The 22,997-nt window shown below is 37.6% G+C and overlaps 1 protein-coding gene across 2 annotated transcripts; it reads right to left on the reverse strand.

Moving 5' to 3' along the window:
* Positions 1-14,537: 14,537 nt before the first annotated feature.
* Positions 14,538-17,555, reverse strand: LOC130943667 (uncharacterized). 2 transcript variants are annotated; one of them, XM_057871648.1, is made up of 6 exons: positions 17,404-17,555; positions 17,178-17,236; positions 16,510-16,645; positions 15,589-15,726; positions 15,377-15,498; positions 14,538-15,013 (listed from the first exon to the last, which is right to left on the reverse strand). In XM_057871648.1, the coding sequence occupies exons 2-6, from the start codon at positions 17,219-17,221 to the stop codon at positions 14,839-14,841; spliced, it is 615 nt and encodes a 204-aa protein (XP_057727631.1). In that variant the 5' UTR covers positions 17,222-17,236; positions 17,404-17,555; the 3' UTR covers positions 14,538-14,838. The 2 variants fall into 2 exon arrangements, with proteins under 2 accessions (XP_057727631.1, XP_057727632.1); XM_057871649.1 differs by having other exon boundaries at positions 17,178-17,256; positions 17,404-17,534.
* Between the last annotated feature and the right edge of the window lie 5,442 nt (positions 17,556-22,997).

Genomic DNA, 22,997 nt, shown 5'->3' on the forward strand with positions numbered 1-22,997 from the left:
GTGGATAAGATAAGTTAGTTATCTTATCTTATCTTTATCTTATCTCTTAGTGAGGTCATCTTTAAGGGAACCGCCTTTATCTCTACGGGCTTGGGCTGCCCTTGGATTTGGGACGTGTTCCTCTATTTGGGCCCTTTGTTTGGGCTTTCCTGTGACTTGTCCGAGCTCTTTGAGAAGAGGTCGGGTTGTCCTGACCTGAAGAGGTCGGTCGCTTTGTCTGTGGAACATCCCGGGTCGGACAGCTCGATCCAGGGTATGAACAACCACCTCAGAAGACTATGGTTTACACGCCTAGAGCAGAGGAGGAAGCCCCCAAGCATGAGCTCAAATCCTTACCCCCCTTCTCTGAAATATGTGTTCTTGGGTGAGAATAACTCATATCCAGTGATTATTAGCTCTTCCCTAAAGCCTGAAGAGGAAGAAGCGCTTATTTCAGTGCTTAAGAGTCATAGAACAGCTCTTGGGTAGACCATTAGTGACTTGAAGAGGATTAGTCCAATCAAGTGTATGCACAAGATTCTCTTTGAAGATGATGCTAAACCAGTTGTGCAACCACAAAAGAGACTCAATCCAACCATGAAAGAGGTGGTCCAAAAAGAGGTAATGAAACTATGGGAAGTAGGAATTATTTAAGTCCTGTACAGGTAGTTCCCAAGAAAGGAGGGATGACAGTGATCAAGAATGAAAAGAATGAGCTTATTCTCACAAGAACTGTCACAGGATGGAGAATGTGTATAGACTATAGGAGGCTCAACACTGCTACAAGGAAGGATAATTTCCCCTACCTTTCATTGACCAGATGCTTGAGAGGTTAGCTGGTCATGCATTTTATTGTTTTCTAGATGGATATTCTGGATATAATCAAATTACAGTGGACCCTCAAGATCAAGAGAAGACAGCATTCACATGCCCCTTTGGAGTATTTGCCTACAGAAAAATGACTTTTGGACTTTGCAATGCTCCAGCAACTTTTCAGAGGTGTATACTTTCAATTTTTTCTGATATGGTTGAAAAGTTTATTGAGGTATTTATGGATGACTTTTTCGTTTTTGGTAATTCTTTTGAATCCTGCCTTAAACATTTATCTCTTGTCTTGAAACGGTGTCAAGAATTAAACCTTGTTTTAAATTGGGAAAAATGTCATTTTATGGTTACAGAAGGTATTGTTCTTGGACACCGGATTTCAAGTAAGGGGATTGAGGTTGATAGAGCAGCAAAGGTGGAGGTAATTGAAAAATTACCACCACCAACTAATGTTAAGGTAGTCAGGAGTTTCTTGGGTCATGCAGGATTTTATAGAAGATTTATAAAAGATTTTTCTAAAATTGCTAAACCTCTAAGCAACCTCTTTGTTGCTGATGTTCCTTTTGTCTTTGATTCTGATTGTTTGCATGCTTTTGAAACTCTAAAAGCAAACCTTACCTCTGCTCCCATTATAGCTTTCCCTGACTGGGATCTACCATTTGAATTAATGTGTGATGCTAGTGACTTTGCTATAGGAGCTGTTTTAGGACAGAGGCATGGTAAGCTTGTACATGTCATTTACTATGCCAGTCGTGTGTTAAATGATACCCAAAAGAATTACACAACTACAAAAAAGGAATTATTAGCTGTTGTGTATGCTGTTGATAGGTTTAGGTCCTATTTACTTGGTTCTAAGGTTATTATTTATACTGATCATGCTGCTTTGAAGTACCTTCTAACCAAACAGGATTCTAAACCAAGATTAATCAGATGGGTGTTGCTCCTTCAGGAGTTTGATATTGAGATAAAAGATAGGAAAGGGTCAGAGAATCAAGTAGCTTACTATCTTTCCAGAATTGAGCCTGAAGCAGGAGTACAACCACCCACAGCTGTGACTGGGACGTTTCTGGATGAACAATTATTCCTCATTCAGCAGGCTCCATGGTTTGCAGACATTGCAAATTATAAGGCCATGAATTTTATCCCAAGGGAGTACAGTAGGCAACAAGTGAAGAAGCTATTGACTGATGCAAAGTACTACATTTGGGAAGAACAATATCTTTTTAAAAGGTGTTCAGATGGAATCATCCGGAGGTATGTCCCAGATGAAGAAAAATAGTAGATTCTTTGGCACTGTCATGGTTCTGAGTATTGAGGCCACTTTGGTGGTGAAAGGACAGCTACAAAGGTCCTTCAGAGCGGGTTTTACTGGCCGACTCTCTTCAGGGACTCAAGAGCATTTGTCAAGCACTGTGACAGATGCGAGAAAGCCTCGAATCTCCCTGCCAACCATGAAATGCCACAGCAGGAGATTCTTGAGGTTGAGTTGTTTGATGTGTGGGGTATTGATTTCATGGGACCTTTCCCACCCTCACATTCAAACAACTATATTCTAGTGGCAGTTGAGTATGTGTCCAAGTGGGTGGAGGCTGTGGCTTTGCCCACCAATGATGCCAAAGTGGTAATGAGCTTTCTTCAGATATATATCTTTAGCCGGTTTGGTGTCCCAAGGACACTCATTAGTGATGGAGGAAGCCATTTCTGCAACAGACAGTTGGACTCTCTTCTGCTGAGATATAGAGTCCGTCATAAAGTGGCAACCCCCTATCACCCTCAGACAAGTGGACAGGTTGAAGTTTCCAACAGGGAACTTAAGAGGATTCTAGAGAAGACCGTCAGTGTTTCCAGAAAGGACCGGTCTAGGAAGCTTGATGATGCTCTCTGGGCATACCAGACAGCGTACAAGACTCCCATTGGCATGTCCCCTTATCAGTTGGTCTATGGCAAAGCCTGTCACTTGCTAGTTGAGCTGGAGCATAAAGCTTACTGGGCAATCAGGTATCTGAATCTTTATTTAGAAGCTGCAGGAATCAAGCGAATGCTTCAGTTGAATAAGCTTGATGAATTCAGATATTCAGCCTATAAGAATGCCAAGCTCTATAAGGAGAGAACCAAGCTACTACATGACAAGAATATTGCCATCAGAGTCTTTAAGCCAGGACAAAGAGTTCTTCTGTATAATTCAAAGCTCAAATTTTTTCCCCAGAAGCTGAAATCCCGGTGGTCAGGACCATTTGTGGTTATCAGAGCTTCACCATATGGTCATGTGGAAATACAGGAAGAGAATTCTGACAGAAAATTTACAGTAAATGGCCAGAGGTTGAAGCACTATCTTGGAGGCGAGATCGATCACCAGAGGTCCACTCATCTGCTGAACTAGTAGAGCTGACCGTCAAGCTAGTGACGATAAAGAAGCGCTTATCGGGAGGCAACCCGATAATTTCATATCCTTAGCTATTTTTTCGTAGTAGTAGTTTTCTTATTTATTCTATTTTTATTGAGTTCTCACTAATTTTCTGATCATGCAGCTATGTTATTCCAGGAACTGAACAATATAAAAAAAAAGAAAAAAAAAGAGAGAGAGAGCACGACGCGCAAGCGTCACTAACGTGAACGCGTCAATCATGTGTGCGTGAAAAACAAAATTGACAGAGAGTTGCGCGTACACGTCCCTGACGCGTGCGCATCATTTGCACTTATCGCCATCCACGCGTGCGCGTCATTGACGCGTACGCATGACCTGAAAAATCGACCTAAAAGAGTGTTTGGGCAGAGAGTTGTGCTGGCTTGGGGCAAGAAGTGTGCTAGAAGCACAAATTTGGTCATGCGGACGCGTGACCGACGCGTCCGCGTCAATTGCACATATGGCTATCCACGTGTGCTCGTGCATGACGCGCACGCGTCGTATGAAAATTTGGTTCCCAAGCCATGCGAACAGAAAGTCGGGCGGGCGCGCGGCTGGCTTCGCGCGAATCGCACAAAACCCAGGGCACGCTAACGCGTGCCTGACACTAACGCGTCCTAAAGAAAATTCGCGACCCACGTGTACGCGTCGCCTTCGCCGCACAGTTTTCACTTTTTTTTCTCTCTCTCCCACTCCTAATTCTCTCTTGTTCTTTTATCCTTTAATTCTTCTTTCATTATAATAATTGTTTCTTTCTGTTTTCAGTTCTTATTTGCTTGAGGACAAGCAAACTTTTAAGTTTGGTGTTGACTCCGCTTATGGGTTTTCTGGCACAAAAGGGAGGCGAATCATCTTTACTGAGGAACACAACCTGAAGAATAAAGCGACCGCTAGGATAACTAAGGTGGTTGAGTTCCTTTCATTTTTTATTTCTCCTCTCTTTTTCTATATTATGTTCCAATTTTCTGCTATTTTGCTTTGTCTGTTGCATGATCCTTTATTAGTGAGAATCCTAGGTCTAGTTTAGTTTTTCCTTAAATGCTTTAATTCTGAAAAGATGTCTCATGTATTACCCACTGAGCTTGAAAAAAAAATACAGAAGTGATGTATTGCATGAGAAATTGAGTTAATTTTAAGAGTAGTCTTATTTACTTAAATGTGGTGGTATTAATTGTAATTCTGAATGCATGATATGAACAGTGCATATTTGAATTTTAATCAAGGGATGTTGATGTATAAGGAATAGGAATTTAGAGAATTATTATGACTTCTCTGAAATAAACAAAAATTTAATCCTTGAAGCAAAAGAAACAGCACAAAAAAATAATAAATAAATAAATAATAATAAAAGCAAGGTCCAAGGCTCTAAGCATCAATGACTAGGGAGGTCAGACATGATTAAAAGCTCAAAGAGTTATTTCCCTAGTCATATGCTTGTGGTGTGATTGTGTCAAGTAATCCTTGAGACAGAACACTTAGAGTCGAGACCAAGTGCGTTTAACAGAGTATGCCAAAGGCTTTGAGCACCACTGTCTGGGAGTAACTGAAAGAAAAATTAGGACTCAAAGAGAGTCCCCCAGTTAAGTGCTTGTGGTGTTTCTGTGTCAAGTAATCCTTGAGACAAAACATTTAAAGTCACGGCTAGGCTCAAGGTGCAAAGCACCAAAGAAAAATAAATTAAAGTAAATTTTGCTGTGTTCAAGGATTAAACTGAAATGTAAAGATCAGAGAATTCATAATATTATCTGGATTCGAATTCTGAATGACAATGACATCCTCCTGATTCAAAGGAGAGTGAGATGCCAAACCTATCCATGATTACAGTTATAAACACCACTATAAGAAGAGACATGGGCTTAACCGAACTCTCATTCTCGTACAAATACATCCTAAGCCTATGTTAGTTTTGGTTGCTTGAGGACAAGCAACGGTTCAAGTTTGGTGTTGTGATACGTGAGCATCTTTTCTATCTTTTCCTAGTGAATTTGCATCTAATTTGTTGAGTTTAATTAAGAATTAATTGTATTTTAGCCACTATGGATGCTATTTTGAGTTTTGTGCAATACTGTTTATTTTAGGTAGCATTCGGCTAGATTTGATGGAGTTTCTGCAGCACAAGAATCAAAGGAGATGGCTGCGAGGAGCAACGCGTACGCAGCCTGACGCGTGTGCGTGATTTAGAGGTATCCATGGCGACGCGTGCGCGTGACTGACGCGTACGCGTGACATGCGCCACGTGCAGAAAAATGCAGAAAAACACTGGGAGCCATTTCTGGGCTGTTTTGACCCAGTTTCCAGCCCAAAAAACACATATTAAAAGCTGTAGAATGGACAAGTCAAGTGGTCCCCACCCATCAACTGAAGACTTGTTAATTAATTCGAATTTAAATTCAAATCTTATTTTGAGAAAAAGATATTATTTTTAATTTTAGATAATTAGATTTTAAATTTATTAGGATTAGTTATAAATAGGAATTTAGATGCCATTAGATGGGAACACAGTACATTTTACCAGAATCCTTATTTTCTTCTCTGAACCATGAGCAACTAATCCTCCATTGTTAAGGTTAGGAGCTCTGTCTATTTGTATGGATTGATTTTATTGCTTTTTCTATTTTAATTCATGTATGGATTTATGATTTAAGAATTGTTTTTGCTCTTCATCTTATGAATTTGGGTGGAACAGAAGTATGACCCTCTTTCTATTTGAGTTCTTGTAAAACTTGGAAAGCTCTTTACTTGAACAACAGCTTGAAAACATATTCTCCTAAATTTTAATTATCTAGATTTAACGGGATACGTGACATATAATCCTTTTATTTCTTGGGTAATTAGAGTTTTTGTGGCATATAAACTGGAATTTTATCATGTAGCTTCTAATTGAAATTAATTGACCAAGGAATTGGCAGTTAATGAATTTTAGAGGAGACTAGATAGGTCTAAGGAATTAGGGTCTAGTCGCATATAGTTTGCCATAAATTAAATCCTACATAATTAAAATAGTTAGTGAGAAAAGTTAATCCGGAAAAATAGATAACTCTGAAGCCTTAACTGCTTTCTCAATATTCTATTCCCAAGCCATTTATTTTACTATTTTAGTTTCTGTACGATTGTTTAATGCTCTTTGAACTTCCAAACACTATTTTTTGTTTGTCTAACTAAGCCTATCAAACACTATTGTTGCTTAATCCATCAATCCTCGTGGGATCGACCCTCACTCACCTGAGGTATTACTTGATACGACCCAGTGCACTTGCCGGTTAGTCTGTGGTTAGAAACACCGCACTAGTGGTCGTAGCTCTTCTTTAGCCTTGACTCTTCCGAGCTTAATGGTGTGAACCTCCTTGCCTTTTCCTCTCAGATTTAGGCTTTCATTGTAGCATTTCCTTGCCAGCTTCTGATCTCCCCTGATGGTTGCGATTTCCTCTGGTGTTGGAAATTTCATGCAAAGGTGGGGGTGGACACTACTGCTCTGAGCCGATTTAGGGTTGTTCTGCCTATTAAAGCATTATAGGCCAAACTCACATCGACGACTATGAAGTCGATACTCAAAGTCTTAGATGTCATCCCCTTTCCAAAAGTTGTCTGTAGGGGTATGAATCCTAGTGGTTTTATTGGTGTGTCCCCCAGCCTATATAGGGTATCAGGGTAGGCTCTTAATTCCTTTTCATCTAATCCTAGCTTATCAAATGCTGGTTTGAACAGGATGTCGGCCGAGCTCGCCTGATCGACCAGGGTTCTGTGTAGATGGGCGTTGGCAAGGATCAACGTGTCCAGAAACAATGCCTTGCCCATCTTCTTTAGTGAAAGAGATGGTTGGAAGGTCAGGAACTTCGCCCCCGACCTGGTACACTTCTTTTAGGTGCCTCTTGCGAGATGACCTTGTGAGACCGCCTCCAACAAACCCTCTCGAGATCATATGTATATGTCTTTCTGGGGTTTGAGGTGGTGGGTCTCTTTGATCTTCCTCATCTCGCTTCCTCTTGCCATGGTGGTCCGACCTTTCCATGAGATATCTGTCAAGCCAACCTTCTCTGCCAGCTTTTCTATCACATTTTTTAGGTCGTAACAATCGTTTGTTGATTGCCCATATATTTTATGATACTCGCAGTACTCGCTACGACTTCCCCCCTTCTTGTTCTTGATGGGTCTAGGGGAGGTAGCCTTTCAGTGTGACAAATTTTCCTGTAGATATCAACTAGGGAAACTCGTAGAGGAGAATGAGAGTGATATCTCCTGGACCTTTCAGGTCCGATTTCTTCTTTTTTTCTTGGGCTCTCTCTCCTTCTCCTTTGATGAGTGAGAGTTCCCATGTCGCCAGCTTGGCTCACGCAGCCTGGCATTTTCTTCCATGTTGATGTACTTCTCAGCTCTTTCTTATACATCACTTAAACAAGTTGGATGCCTTTTGGAGATGGACTGGGAGAAAGGACCTTCTCGAAGTCTATTTACTAGGCCCATGATTACTGCCTCTGTGGGTAGGTCTTGAATTTCTAGGCACGCTTTGTTGAACCTTTCCATGTAGTCCCTAAAAGGTTCTCTGATCTCCTGTTTTACTCGCAGGAGACTTGGTGCATGCTTCACTTTATCCTTTTGGATTGAAAATTGCATAAGGAATTTACGCAAGAGGTCATCGAAACTGGTGACCTACCTTGGGGGGAGGCTATCGAACCACTTCATCACTGCTTTTGTCAGAGTTGTCGGAAAGGCTTTGCAGCGAGTAGCATCAGAGGCGTCGGCTAGGTACATCCGAATTTTAAAATTTCTTAGGTGATGCTTTGGATCGGCAGTCCCGTCAAATAGGTCCATATCCAGACTTTTGAAGTTCCTTGGAACTTTTGCCCTCATTATGTCCTCACTGAACGGATCTTCCCCACCCGAGGGGGAATCTTCTCAGTCGCTGTGAGAGTTTCGACCTCGGAGGGTGGATTCTAATCTTAAGATCTTTTCTTCAAGCTCTTTTCGTCATTCGACCTCTCTTCTCAAGCTTCTCTCCGCCTCTCGCTGTCGTTCCAGTTCTTGATTTAGCTATTCCAGCCGTCCCTGGTGGTCGTGGAACTATCCCATTAGTTCGGCTGCATGTGGTTATCCCTCTTTTCCTGGTTCGTGCACCTCGGTGAAGATTCCCTTTGGATCTTTTACCCCTGAGGTGCCTTCTCTGTACTGATTAGTCCCTCCTTGGTGAGTGACTATGGTTCTGTCGTTGTTACCAGCGTCTTCGTTCTCTTTCTCAGAATCGGACGATGTGTTTCCGTCCTCATTTAAGTCGTCTGCCATCATAGGTTGATCTCTCAGGTCCCCGGCAACGGTGCCAATGTTACAGGGGTAACCTGAGATTGGTGGATTGGGCTTGTAAGGATAGCCCAAACATCAAAAGGACTAGGTTTGCATCTGAGAGCCGCCGTCCGACTTGTGTATGTGAAAGAATGGGGGTGGTACCTGCAAAGACACTCTGATGCCTAAGTCAGCAAGGGGTTAAGCAGGTTTTTAAGATATTGGAACTTAAAGATACCTGAGGAGTGTCAGTGTATTTATAGTGGTGATCCAATAACCACCGTTGGAGTAGTTCCACTTTTCAGGGTGGATAACCGTCCCTTTATCTTAGGGTAGTTGAGATATGGCTCTTGGAAGTGGGTTGAGAGATTTTAGAGGCAGTTACTTATTTGAATAAGTGTTATCTGCCAGCTATTCGTCGAGCCCGACTTCTTTGAGAAGGAGTCTGTGTCGAATTCGACCTTTCCTGAAGAGGTCGGTGGACAGCGAGGGCCAATCTTAGGATTGGGCCTTTTGGTGTATTTGGACCTGGGCCATTGTGTTAGGTCAGGGTATGAACAAAGGAGTAACCACCGTTGGAGTAGTTCCACTTTTCAGGGTGGATAACCGTCCCTTTATCTTAGGGTAGTTGAGATATGACTCCTGAAAATGGGTTGAGAGATTTTATGGGCAGTTACTTATTTGAATAAGCATTATTTGCCAGCTATCCGTCGAGCCCGACTTCTTTGAGAAGGAGTCTGTGTCGAATCCGACCTTTCCTAAGGAGGTCGGTGGACAGCGAGGGCCAATCTTAGGATTGGGCCTTTTGGTGTATTTGGACCTTGGCCATTGTGTTGGGTCAGGGTATGAACAAAGGGATTGAAGTAATAATTAACAACAAAGCTGCATGGGAGTTTTAATTTGTAATAATGTTTTTTTTATGAAGAATTATTTACCATTTCACTGCACCTTGGGAGGAATTCAAAGAGTACTTGTTAAATTTAACTTTGTATTGAAACTATAACATAAATTAATATATCAATTCAATAAAAAAATATGATACGGTGATGCCATATGCACAACGATTTTTGTAATCAAATTCAATTAAGTAGGTACAAATCGAGCAGAAAAAAAGTGTGAATATATCAGCGCTTCTTTATTCTCATGCTTTTTCAGCATATAAATCTTTGTTGGAGAATACAGAAACTTATTAATATAATACAAAAGTTTTTGTACGTAATACATAAATTTTTACTATAAATATATTTTGTTAATTGGGTGAGTCAATGTGCTGAACATGTGGTTTAAAAATTTGTGCTGTACACCAAAATTTTTATATTATGTATCAAAATTTGTGTTGTACACTAAAATTTATGTGCTATGCGTATGTTGTTGGTTTAGTGTCAATGTTTGTTAGGGATAAATAGCAATTGAGCCAGCAAGCTGAGCTGGCAGAGTTAGTTAGCTAGTATTGAGAACAGTTAGTGGTTGTTAATAGTTACTATAAGAGCTACTATATATGACTAAGAGTCAATGTAACAATTAGCTAATGAAATCATTTTCTCTGATTCACACACTATGAAAAGGGTTTTCTAGATCTTTCTCTCTTTCTCTCTCTCTCTCTCTCCACTTGTATTTCTCATTCTCTTCTTTGAAGAGTTTCGATACCTCACATGGTATCGGAGCATTCAGGTTCTGATCCATGGCTACTCATCAAGCGAGCCTCAAGCTTCTGTAACCTCAAGTGCGCGAGCAAGAAACACAGTTTCATTCAAGTTGGATGAAGATAATTTCATACCTTGGAGACGGCAAGCGCTGGCGTTCATCAAATCCAACAGACTCAAGGAACACCTTAATTCGATGAAGATACCAAAGCGATTCAAGACCGATGGAGATCGCCAAGCAGAGATCGAGACTCAGGAGTTCCTCGATTAGGAGCAGGACGATCAATTCTTGGTGTCGTGGCTGTTTGCTTCAATAGATCCGAGCTTCACAAGTCAAGTAGCGAATTGTGAATTTGCATGTGAGATTTTGTACAGATTGGAGGAATATTTTGTAAAACGGCTGAAATCAAAGGTAAAGCAACTCAAAACACAGATCAAAGGCATCAAGCTACAAGGTTCTGTAACGGAGTACATGTCTAAGCTCAAAAAGGTAACAAGTGCTCTCTCTGCCCTAGGTGCACCTCTTTCAAGTGAGGAATTTGTAGAAGCTGTGACTCAAGATTTGAATGAGGATTATAGTGCTTTTATAACCATGATTAATGCTAGAGCTGATGAAATAACTGAGAGTGAAGTTAAATCGCTACTAGTGGGTTAGGAAGAACTAGTAGAGCGTTTTAAAAGGACTGTTTTAGGCACAATGCAGGTGAATTTAGCACAAAATGTAGATCTAAGGTCACAAAGTCAGCAACCTAGCTATCAAATGTATCAACCTAATTTTTAACAGTAGCAACAATAATTTCAAGGTAGAAGTCAGAATTTTAGAGGAAGATTCTAGGGAAGAGGTGGTTTTAAAGGTGGCAGATCAGGTTTCTATGGTAACTCCACGCCACAGTGTCAACTCTGCAATCGATTTGGGCACACTGTGTGAGAATGCTTCCACCGCTTCAATCACAATTTCCAGAATCCACATCAGACTACTGGTAATGCACCAACACCACCTCCCTCTTCCTTCCACTAGCCACAACAAGACTAGCAAGCTCAATCTCTCTTAGTCACTACACCTGCAGCAATACCTCTCACTGACAAAGCCTGGTACTTGGACACCGGAGCTTCACATCATTTGACCTTTGATGCAAACAACTTGATTGCAAGCTCAGAGTATGCAGGAACAGATCAAATGCTAACAGGTAATGGCCAAGGTATGAGTATAAATAGTATTGGCAAAATTATACTGTTCAATGAGACTAACCCTCACTACTTTAAACTATTTAATCTGCTTTACGTACCTTCCATCACCAAAAATCTAATAAATGTCGCCAAGTTTGCTCTTGACAGTCATGTGTTTTTTGAATTCTATCATGTTGATTGTTTTGTAAAATGTCAGGAGACCAAGGAAATTCTATTAAAGGGGTCTCTTAGAGGAGGGTTATACCATTTTGAGCATGTTGGAGTGCTTGCACGAGCAGCACCATCAAGCAATAAATCAAGCAATTCGGAGTCTAAGAACCCTCATATGTCATCCACGCATAGAATTTGTAACCTCAGTTCTTTTACATCTAGTTCTACAGTAGCAAGTAACACTAATAATGTAGGCACTGTCTGTAATACTAAGTCAGTGTATGAGTTTGATATGTGGCACAAGAGGTTAGGTCATCCAAGTGCACGAATTGTTGAAAAAGTATTACAAAGTTGTACTGTTAGCTATATGAATAAAAGCAAATTTTTACCTAAAGACTACTTGTGTAATGCATGCTGCCAAGGCAAGCTCCATAATCTTCCTTTTTCTGATTCTCAAACAGTCTATAGCCACCCTCTAGAGTTAATCTTTTCAGATATATGGGGTCCTTCTCTTATTACCAGTGTTTCGGGATTTCGATACTACATTATTTTTATTGATGCCAAAACCAGATATACCTGTTTGTATCTTCTCCAAAACAAGAGCCAAGCCCTGCAAGCATTTGTCCAATACAAGTTGTTGATTGAAAATAAAATTGGGTATAAGATTAAAACACTTCAAACTGACAATGGCAAAGAGTATACCTCACAAGCTTTTACAAAATTTCTGATTGAGAATGGGATTGCACATAAACTTAGCTGCCCATACACCCATGAACAGAATGGGAAAGCCGAGAGGAAGCATCGGCATGTCATTGAAACTGCTCTAACCCTTTTCTCTCAAGCATCCATGCCTCTAAAATTCTGGGATGAAGCCTGCCTCACTGCAACTCACCTCATTAACTTGCTGCCCTCTGCCACCACACAATACATATCACCCTATGAACTCTTGAACAATAGAGCTCCAGACTATAGGTTCCATAAAATCTTTGGATGCTCATGCTTTCCTCAGCTTCGCCCTTACCAACCACACAAATTGACTTTAAGACTCACAAGTGTCTGTTTTTGGGTTACTCACCACACTACAAAGGATACAAGTGCCTTTGTCCATCTGAAAAACTCTATGTTGCAAGGCATGTAGTCTTTGATGAATCTGAATTTCCTTATCAGTGGCTTTTTTTTAATAAGGACTCAAATCTAAAGGCGTCAGTTCCTCATACAACCAAACTTATCACTAATCCTATTCATGTGCGCCATCCACCAGTACCTCTCGAAATTCCTCATGAGTCACCCCCTAGTACACCAGCACCCACAATACTAATACCCTCAACAGATTCCCTAGCCACAGCAGTACCCTCATCAAGTTCCCGTGAGTTCTCACTTCTTCAATCTAATTCGTCCACTCGTCAAGGGAGAGTTCCAGAGTCAGCCACTGTTATATCTCCTCCTCCAATTCCAGTTCCATCCGAGCCAACCTCAACCTCTCCACCAACCATAATTGAGTCATTTGCCAGTCCTATTTGTACTGATTATTGCCCATTCACTGCTGACACTTGTATCTCTAACTCTACTTTTGAGTTTCCCTTAAGTAATGTAGGGTTAACTGAACAATCATCACGTGTTATTCCTGCATCTGAAGCAAAGGTTGGGCGCACTCATCCTATGATAACCAGAAGTCAGGCGAGTATTTTCATGCCAAACACATACTCTTCCCAGCTTTGCTCCTCCTCACTTGATCTCACACAAGTGGAGCCCTCTTCAGTTGCTCAGGCTCTTACCTCACCACAGTGGAAGGCAGCTATGCACGAAGAGTATGCTACCCTAATGAAGTGCAAAACTTGGAAGCTTGTAGACCCCTCAACAGCAGCAGACCCGATTGGATGTCGATGGATATTCCGCATTAAAAGATAGCCAGATGGAAGTATCCAGAAGTACAAGGCACGGCTGGTGGCGAAAGGCTTTCGTCAAAGGGAAGGCTTTGATTATGGGGAAGTATTCAGTTCGGTGGCTAAACCTGCAACAGTCCGTGCTGTCTTGGCAGTTGCTTTGTCGAGACAGTGGCGAATTCGTCAGTTTGACTTTAACAATGCCTTTTTCACAGTAATTTTTCTGAAAATGTCTATATGGTGCAACCTGACGGCTATAATTTTGGTACTAATTTAGTGTGTAAGCTAGAGAAAGCGCTATACGGCCTCAAGCAGGCTCCACGTGCATGGTTCCTCAAGCTAAAGAGCACCCTTGAGAGTAATTTGGTCAAAAAAAATATAATTGAAGTTAAGAGTAATTTGGTAAAAAAAAAATATAATTGAAGTAGAAAATGACGATTTTATAACGTTTTGTAACGTTGAAGATGATTTTAATAACAAAAAAGGTCAAGGATGATTTTGATTTTGGTTTTAAATCTTAAGGACGAAAAAATGAGTAATTTTATCAAATTTTAAGTTTAGTTTCCTAAATATAAATGAGTGATTTTCTTAAGGAGAAAATTTATTCAAATAATAAAATATTTCATCTAGCTATTAATATTATTTATTTTAAAATTATGTATTATTTCTATATTTTAACGTTTAAATAATCTTATCTCTAGCATCTATTTTAGTTTGGATAATATTTAAAATCATTAATACTGTAATAAATAGACTTTACCATTGAATTGAAAAAAAAATAAATAATTGAATAATTGTTTGTAGAATATATGAAAAAAGTTTATATTAATCATGTTAAAAATAAATATTAGAGAAGAATTATAGATTAATAATTCCTTGTGTTAAATGTGCTAAACAATTTATTAGAGATTTAGTTTATTATATATATATATAACAAACTTATCCTTATATTATTTTGAACCAACCGCTAACAATTAAACTCAATTCATAAATTTATAGAACTACTAATTCAAGGACTTAGAATGAAAAGAAACTAGAAAACTTTTCACTTCAGATCAAAAGTATTCATAAAGAGTGGCCTTCAAATATTCATCAGAAAATCCTATATATATGTAATTGAATTTTGAAAAGGGGGGAAGGGGGAGATTCCTCCTAAAGAATATTTTTGGGGAAAATAAAGGCTCAAATGTATATATGATAAAGGCTCCGAACAGCAATGCATATCAATGAGGCATCTCTTAGTAGTTATTTTCCATCAGAATCCAGAGCTAGAATAATAACTTAAAAAAAAGTATACATATACCACTACACTGAGAAATGACAATGCCGATATGTTACACTAGTAGAAATTGTACTCTCATGACTTCTGTTGCAGGATGAATGAATTACACAGCAACAGCAACATTTACACGGCCCCTAATATTATTAAGCTATCTCCCCCCCCCCCCCCCCCCCCCGGCTCCCTCTTCTCCCTCTCTCTCTCTCCAGTTAATTAATGCACATCACTGGGCTCTGTTTTCCTCTGGAAAAACATGGATCCGAGTATGACTGCAATTCCAGTGATTGCTATTGTGAAAAGAAGACGTTTTGTAGAGAGTTCATTCTGCGGCGGTGGTGGTCGTGCCCTTCTATGAGCACCCTCATCTCTTTCAGCTGGCCTTGTAGCCCTTCACACAAATTGCAAGTGAAATTGTTCAATAAAAAGGGCACGAGAAACAAACACACTTAGAGAGTATAATACAGAAGCTAGTGCATTGTTCACAAGCTCGTTATAGAAAAAAGGGAACAAAGAGAGTAAAGTGTCGGACTAAATTTCTTAATGACTGATTTGGGATATTTCTCATTATTGTGGATTTTTTTGACACTATCTTACTGTATCCACAAGCTAGACACAGAATGCAGGATTACTGTGCTAATTTGCAATAAGGAAGCTCATCAATATGAAAATTTTCAGGATTTGGTCAAACAACACTTAGCTACAAGCAAAATGAAACAGAAACAAAAATGAAAAATGAATAAAAAGTTTCTACCTTGAAGACCCTGCAGCACTGTCTTGGATTCTATTGCAACTGCTGTCATGATTGTACCTTTCCCGTAATCTGACATATTTGTTACAAAGGTGACAAAGTTCTGTTCGATTCCCACATACTTCCTAAAAATTATCAAGATCAATCTGTAATTAGTGCCAACATCCATAGATCAATACAACCTTCCCAATTCAAAAGTAGTGTATAATCAAGACCTGATGCTCAGCCAAATCAATTGCTGGCAATGGGAACTCACAGAAGTCACATGTGACAATCCTTTGTGGACAATTTTCACCTCTGTGGATATCTAAAACATCACGATCCATTGTCTCACTGCACATTGAACAAGCAACCTGCAGAAATTCACACTTTCTCTTGAAAATCTAATGTATATCTGAATCTTGCATTTTGATTCTGAATTCATGATTCTTCTAGCATTCTAAGCAGGACTTTTTTTTTGGGGGGGGGGGGGGGGGGGGGGGGGGGGGAGGGGAGGGAGGAGGAGGAGGAGGAGTGCCAGGAGAGGAAGTCACATGCCTAGCTCTCTACTAGCCTAATTTTGTTGTTTATGGTAGGCCTGTGACAGTTGACATTTGCAGGGAGGATAGACCCGGGTAACACTGCTATTTGCACTTCAAATATTAGAGATGGGGCCAGTAGGTCTAGCTATTGCATTATATCTACGCCAGTATGATCAATGCTGCTGGGACAGTAAGCAGCATTAAGTGCCACATGAAGTGGCATATCAATAGAAAATAGATCGACAGTTCATGTAGAACTAAATATGATAAGATCTGATTATTATCCAGGTAGTCCATTAACTGCCAGCAAAAAATAGTAAGATCCAACAATTCCAACCTGTTAAACTTATACACATACTTGGTGGGCTTGACTTCAATTAATAAGAACAGTTTGAATGGTTGGAAGATTTTGCATCATTTTACACCACTAATTAAAGCTATCCAACCCATTTTACTCATTTGGTTTCAAATGAGTGCCAAATGGCAACTTATAGTGTCTAGGACATCAGTTTTAGACCTAGAATAGTATCTGCATAATTTCTCAAGTTCAGATATTTATAACCAAATTCTTCAAAACTAAATGTTATTAAATAGTAATAAGCAAACTTCACATACCGGTGCATGGGTGCTTAAATAGTGATCCTCAGCATGTAGTTTGGGAATCATGTCACCACAAATTTTGCATTTTTCAAGATTCCGGGAGCAATGAGCATAATGCAAATCAATATTTGCGGCAGGGATAGCCCGATCGCTAGAAGGAAAACCATAAAGGAAAACATAAAAAGACAAACGAACATCAAGTTTCTTGAGTAAAAAAGCACAACGACAAAACATACATGAAATCAACCCCCTTCAATATGGGCAAGGACACCACCACCCACCGAATAACAAATACATCACTGGATCAACGTACACTTGTGCCAAATTTTCATAGTGACAGATAAAAGCAAGTAGATGGAGTACCAATCAAGAATCTTACAGATATTGGAGAAAGAAATTAAATTACAAAAGTTTTCCATCACCCTCAAAAGTGATCGAACAAGTAAAACATAATCCCCAGTAACGTTAGCTAAACAAACCCACCCAATAATTCAGAAACATATTCGATTGACTCCAATTAAAGAAAGAATAAACAACCCCAATTAGCCACAATTTTTTTTTCAGCTCAGAGGCTTTTGCTCATAGATAAGTAAAATCGTTAACGTACAAGACCTAGCTCACAAATTTCACGAATATCAATAATTAAATATAAGACCATTTCTTCGAACGAGTGAAGTGTTTACCAGTGAGAGCACAGCGTTGTGCCTTGATCGGTTTCAGCTGCCATGGCGCGGAATCAAAACTGTCGAAACAGTAAATCTTCTGTTAGAAGTGAAAAATTGCAAATCAGAGAGAGAGAACAGATACATGATTGCTAATAATTAAAGAATGAAACGTTATAAAAATAATAATAAGTTGAAAATCGAAGAGAGAAACTTTAAAGGAAGTGTGGATTGGGATTTGGAATACCGAGGAATTAAGAAGATTAGGTATTTGGGGAAATTGTTGAATTTGGGTGAGAAATGGAAAAGGGAGAAACTGAGTTTGGAGAAAGATTTGGTTCGCTTCGCTGAACAACTCTGTTTCTGAGGTACTTTTTCGGAATAACAACTATATTGACCGATTGAAGAAGGTAGCTACGGTGTACCCCACGCGCCATTAAGTCGACGGAGCCAGCAACCCCACCGTTTCTTAGTGTTATTGGGCCTTGGGCTTCGATCATTCTTGGGCTAGGCCCAATATATTTAACAGAAATAATTAATTGGCTTGCATAGCCACCAAAAAAGAAAACATGGCTGTTTAGAGTGGGTTTGGTACGAGGGAGGGTTATTTTTTTTAATGGCAAAAGGAGGCTAATTTTTTTTATACAGAAAAAACATTAACATTTTTGTTAAAAATAGATAGGGGATTTTTGTTCAACATAGGTAGCTGCACTGCCTTTAAAACAGAGTTGTGGGAAATAAATCAGGGTCTCAAATTGATTTGGATTATGTAATTGAAAAAAGTAAGAATGGAGTGTGATTTAAAGGCTGTCATAGAGTGTATCAACAATCCCACAAATAGAAAAAATCACTTAAATATGTTGATCAGAAACATTTACAATTAGAAGAACAGGAAATGGAACATTCTTTTTGTAAATATTTACAGAGAAAGCAATAAATGGCGCATAAAAATTTAGAATTAGATATTGGGTTCACTTTTGGGATACTCCTCCAAATGACGTAGTAACTTTTTTGTCTGATGATGAACAAAAGATAACTTTGTTCCGTTTAGTCTGTAACTAGGGTTCTCTTCTTTTGAATTTCTTTATCCCGTTTCTAAACAAAAAAAAATACAGTGAGTAGACACATAGAGACGTATTGCAACACATGAAAGTGTGTTGTTCACGCAGCAATATCTTGATCACCATACAAAAAATTTGTTAAATAATTTTTATAATATTATAATATATTTTAAATATTAATATTCAAACAAAATATCATCTCTATTTTTATATTAAAAATAATTTTCAGCAAAAGGATAAGTTATTTTATGTAATGTATTTATTAGTGTACAAAAAATGTGGATGAGATTTCAAAGAAGAAGGGGGCGAGTATAACCATCAGACCTAGTACAACTGTAATTATTTAATTTGTTTAAACATCATATTTATACAATATATATAAGAGGGGCTTTTTAATAGAAAAAGATAAGTTATTTTATGCAATCTATCTATTAGTGTCCAAAAAAAACATGGATGAGAGATTTCAAAGAATAAATAATTAAAGGGATGAATGTAAACAAAAATTTTGACTCGTTTTAATTGTTTAAGCGTCATATCTATACATTCATCTATATTCAATACATAATTACGGTGCTGGAAGTTTAGTGTATGACTTTTTCTATTATATATAATTTATAAAAATATATTATTTGTAAGACTTAAATTCAAAATTTTTTATTTCAAATATAAAATACTTACCATTTTAATTAATTTTACATTAGTTATTACTATCTTGATTACTTTTATAATTTGTTATTATTATACATATTACAGGTAATTTATCTTATTGAATTGTTTTAAGTTGGATACTATTAGATTGTTCTAAATCTGAGTGCACTATTATTTTATCTTCTAACTTTTTATATAAATACTGAAAAAATACTTATTTTAAATAAAAAAATATAAAATTCAGTTGAATAACACGATTTACGTTGTATATTTGTATGCATAAATTGTGATTTTTGTGTAGATTTTAAAGTCGTCAGAAATTTAATCAAAAAACGTGTATCAGAATATCTTTGTAAGTAACTTCATTCACAGATCAATCGACAACTCGTTGGCGCAACTCTCTACCTCAAAACCCGCATTTAGGTCCTGATCCTCATCTTAATACTTCACAACTGTCTGACTCCGCGAACTACCAAACAATAACACTGTCTGTGGAGAACTGACGTGCGTTGAGGATGGAAGCTTTCCTCCACTCAGAAGACGAGCTAGGAGAAGGCGCAAACAGCAGACGACAGGAAAGTCACCTCATGAGCACAAAGAAGAAATTAGGTGAATATAAAGTAGCAAGCTCACATTTGCCGATTCATTCAATTTATTTGTCTAAATTAGGTAAATTTTTATTTCTTGAATTTCAAACTAAAGTAACTTGAAAATTTTCTGAAATAATATGAATAAAAATAAATTATCAACAATTTATTTAACTCTGTCAGCAAAATAATGTCAATTCAATTTTTTCACATAAATGACATAATTCAATAGTAACAAGGAATCATTCATGTATCTTTCGATATCAAAAACTTCAATTGTCAATTGAACTAAAAAAACTAACATATTAAATATTATTACATACTGTTTATCTGAACATATCACAACACTCCAGTACCCTCATCTTTAACATATGGTTCAATATTCAATTCAACAATATCTAGACGATTTCTAGAAACTGTTCAAAAGAAATTAACAAAAAGCTAAATTAGAATAATCTAATAAACAAATAGTTAACAAAAATAATAAGAAATTATAATGTCTAAGCAACTCAACAGCAACATTAATATTAGGATGATAAGCTGCCCAAAAAATCACATCACACAAACAAATTATTTAGAATAATTTCGTGTCAATGAATAAGAACACTAAAATAAAATTTATTATGATAATAATAATAAACAAAAAAAATAACTACGCATTAATAAAACAGAGCCAACTAAAGAAAGTAAAAACATAGTTACGGTTCAAAAAGGGGTTAGAGTTTTTTTAATTTAGAAAGAAGTAAAACGACGATGGAATAGGGAGAGGAATGAGGGTAACCTACCTAGAAGAAGTAGGAAAGATACAGCTCTAATGACAGAAGGTATAGCAACGGCAGCGACACCAACGATGGCGGAATTAGAGGGAGAAGCTCCATTTCAGGCAATGAAACAGGATCAAAGCGAGTCCACAAAGTCTTTGGAGAAAAATACAAGTGACCCGCACTGGCAGAGGGTGGCTGGAGGGATTGCCAGAGGTAGAGAGAAAAGAGAGAGGAGAAGGTTAGAGAGAGAAAGTGTGTTTTGAAAATGAGGGAGAAGGTTCCTGTTTTGAATTTAGGGCAACTTACCGTCGGATTTATTGGCGGATAAATCTGATGGTAACGTATTGCGGGTCACCAAAACACAGCGTTCCACTAATTAATTTTACTGGTGAAAAAATTTGGCGTAAATTTAACGCTAAATTTTGCGCCTAATTTTTCTTTTTTCTCTCCAATTATTACCGGCAATTTACTGTCAGAAACTAAAATCTGTCGGTAATAATTTGACATGACGAATTTGACACCAAAGCTGCTGATAAAACCGATACTAATGTGCGACGCTAAATACGATGTTATTTAGCATTTTTATTATAGTGTATGGAGAAGAGCTTGGAAAGGGTGTGACGACGGAGCATTGGTGCAATGAAAGTTCAATAGAATGGAGGCTCGGTAAAATGGCGGTGCAAGGTCGAAAGATGCCACTGATGGAGCATTTGGAGGGGATTGGTGTGGAAGAGCGGGGAATAAAGCTAAGAAGTGTTCTGTGAAATGAGGAGCGCGTAATGCTAAATCCTTATTTCAATATTTTTCATATAATATTTTAAATTATAGATAAATTTTCTGTCTATAATAATTTAGTTAAAATACAGCATTTTAATAATTTGAATATAGATGGATTTTCTATCGATAATTATTTTTCATAAAAAGACACTAATTTTTCTGACAGAAGTATCGATAGATTTGCTTTTCCATCAGTAAGTTTATGCTTATTTATTTTTCTTTGTTTTTGATGAAAATTCTCTCATAAATCTGTCTGTATTTTTGTTGGATAAAATCTATAAAAAAATATCTATTTGTAATAAACAGTTTCTAGTAGTGATGTCTATAAAGTACAGTTCCACTATAATAAAAAAACTTGCCATTACAAATTAAAGAATTTAAAGTCACTCAGACCCTTTTTTTGGGTCTTTATCCGTGCTTTATTATCAAGAATCTAACTAACTTAGCTCGAATAACTAACCATTTGTTATAGTCCTCGGTCCAAATCTTTAGCGTAACATTGGCGTTTCGTGTGAATTGGTCGTAGTAAAATCAATTAAATGTGTCAATCTAGCAATTAATATGTATAATAATTAAGTAAGATTGGTGAAGATATATTTAAATTAAGGATGCTTAATAAATACATACAATTGGATTTGGAACATTTGCTTGCATGACATAACCTAGAGGAAACTAGTATTAAGAGAAGTTGCTATTGGTGCTGCCCATTTTATGTAAGATTTTGCTGCATAGAGGCTCTCTTGCTTCATCATATTGACAATTTTACTAGTAAATCTCTTCATCTAAGCTTAAAGGAACACATTTTTGAATTATTATTATTTATCACATGAATTATATATATATATTAAATGGTTCATTATGGATTCTAAATTTAATTCCTGGAAGAAAATGCAGCCAAATAAGGAAATCTTTGTCACAAGTACAATCAAATTATGCATCAAACTTGTTTAGCTTATAAAAGATTATGGAAATTAGTTAAAAGATTCAATAATTTGTACCCATAATTCTGTTCAGTATAGACAACATGAACTGATTTACAAATGACCATATAGATCTGTTGCCATTTTCTTTACAAATTTGACCAAATCACCCCTTCTTTTAAAATTATACTGCAAAAAAGTTGCATACAAATTCTTAGAACATAAAAAGCAATATCAAAATAGTAATGTTGGTAACGAAATAAATTGTACCTAGTCTCGAATCGGTTCGTGTAGGTTCTAGAAAAAATGTAGGTCTCAATCACATTAACTCCTCCATTTTTAGATTTCTGGATAAAATTCAGCCACATCTGCAACCAACACAAGTACATAAATTTCTACATATACAACACTGTTCTTGATGGTCGAAGTTTTATTTCATAAACATGCAAGCCTTTATTTAAGATATATATGATATGAGAGCAAATGCAATGAGAGCACCGACAGAGGGAGCTCATGCAAGTATGCGACGAGAGCGGCGACAGAGAGAGTTTCGCGATGATGGCGATAAAAGGAGCAAATACGCGAGAGTGACGGTGTAGGGAGTTTGTGTTACGCAAGGGGTGATGAAGAGAGTTCGTGTCACGCGAGCGACGATGGCAACGTGAGAATAAGCTTATACAATGGAGAGAGGAGTGTGTTTTATTTGTGTACGAATCTGTGATGGAGCTGGAGAGATTGTGTTTAAGTTAGCTTAACTCAAATTTATGACAGATTTACTAACTAATTACAGACGGATTTTTTATCGGTAATAAATGTAAAATCAAAATTTCAATTTTATCAATAGAATTAACGGCAAATCTTATAATTTGTTGGTAATTTTTTGAAAAAAAATTATTTTTTTTATCAACAAAAAATCCGTCAAAATTTTGTCGGTATTTTCGATAACAAAATTTCATCTTAAAAATTCGTCTATAATCTATTATTTTTTAATAGTGTCAAATAATTAAAGGTTTTTACAATCATAAAATTAAATTTTTGTATAAATATCAAATGTAATTTTTTTTTAAAATAAAATAATTAAATG

The sequence above is a fragment of the Arachis stenosperma genome, chromosome 8, assembly GCF_014773155.1.
Source record: "Arachis stenosperma cultivar V10309 chromosome 8, arast.V10309.gnm1.PFL2, whole genome shotgun sequence".
In the NCBI taxonomy this organism is placed as follows: Eukaryota; Viridiplantae; Streptophyta; class Magnoliopsida; order Fabales; family Fabaceae; genus Arachis; species Arachis stenosperma.

Bases quoted from the DNA above. Each gene is read 5' to 3' on its own strand.
- LOC130943667 (XM_057871648.1), bottom strand. From the start codon at position 17,221: ATGGCAGCTGAAACCGATCAAGGCACAACGCTGTGCTCTCACTG. The intron at 16,646-17,177 runs GTAAACACTTCA...TTTTCCTTCTAG, and splicing joins ACAACGCTGTGCTCTCACTG to CGATCGGGCTATCCCTGCCG. The intron at 15,014-15,376 runs GTAGAAACTTTT...ATTTGTGTGAAG, and splicing joins AGTGCTGCAGGGTCTTCAAG to GGCTACAAGGCCAGCTGAAA.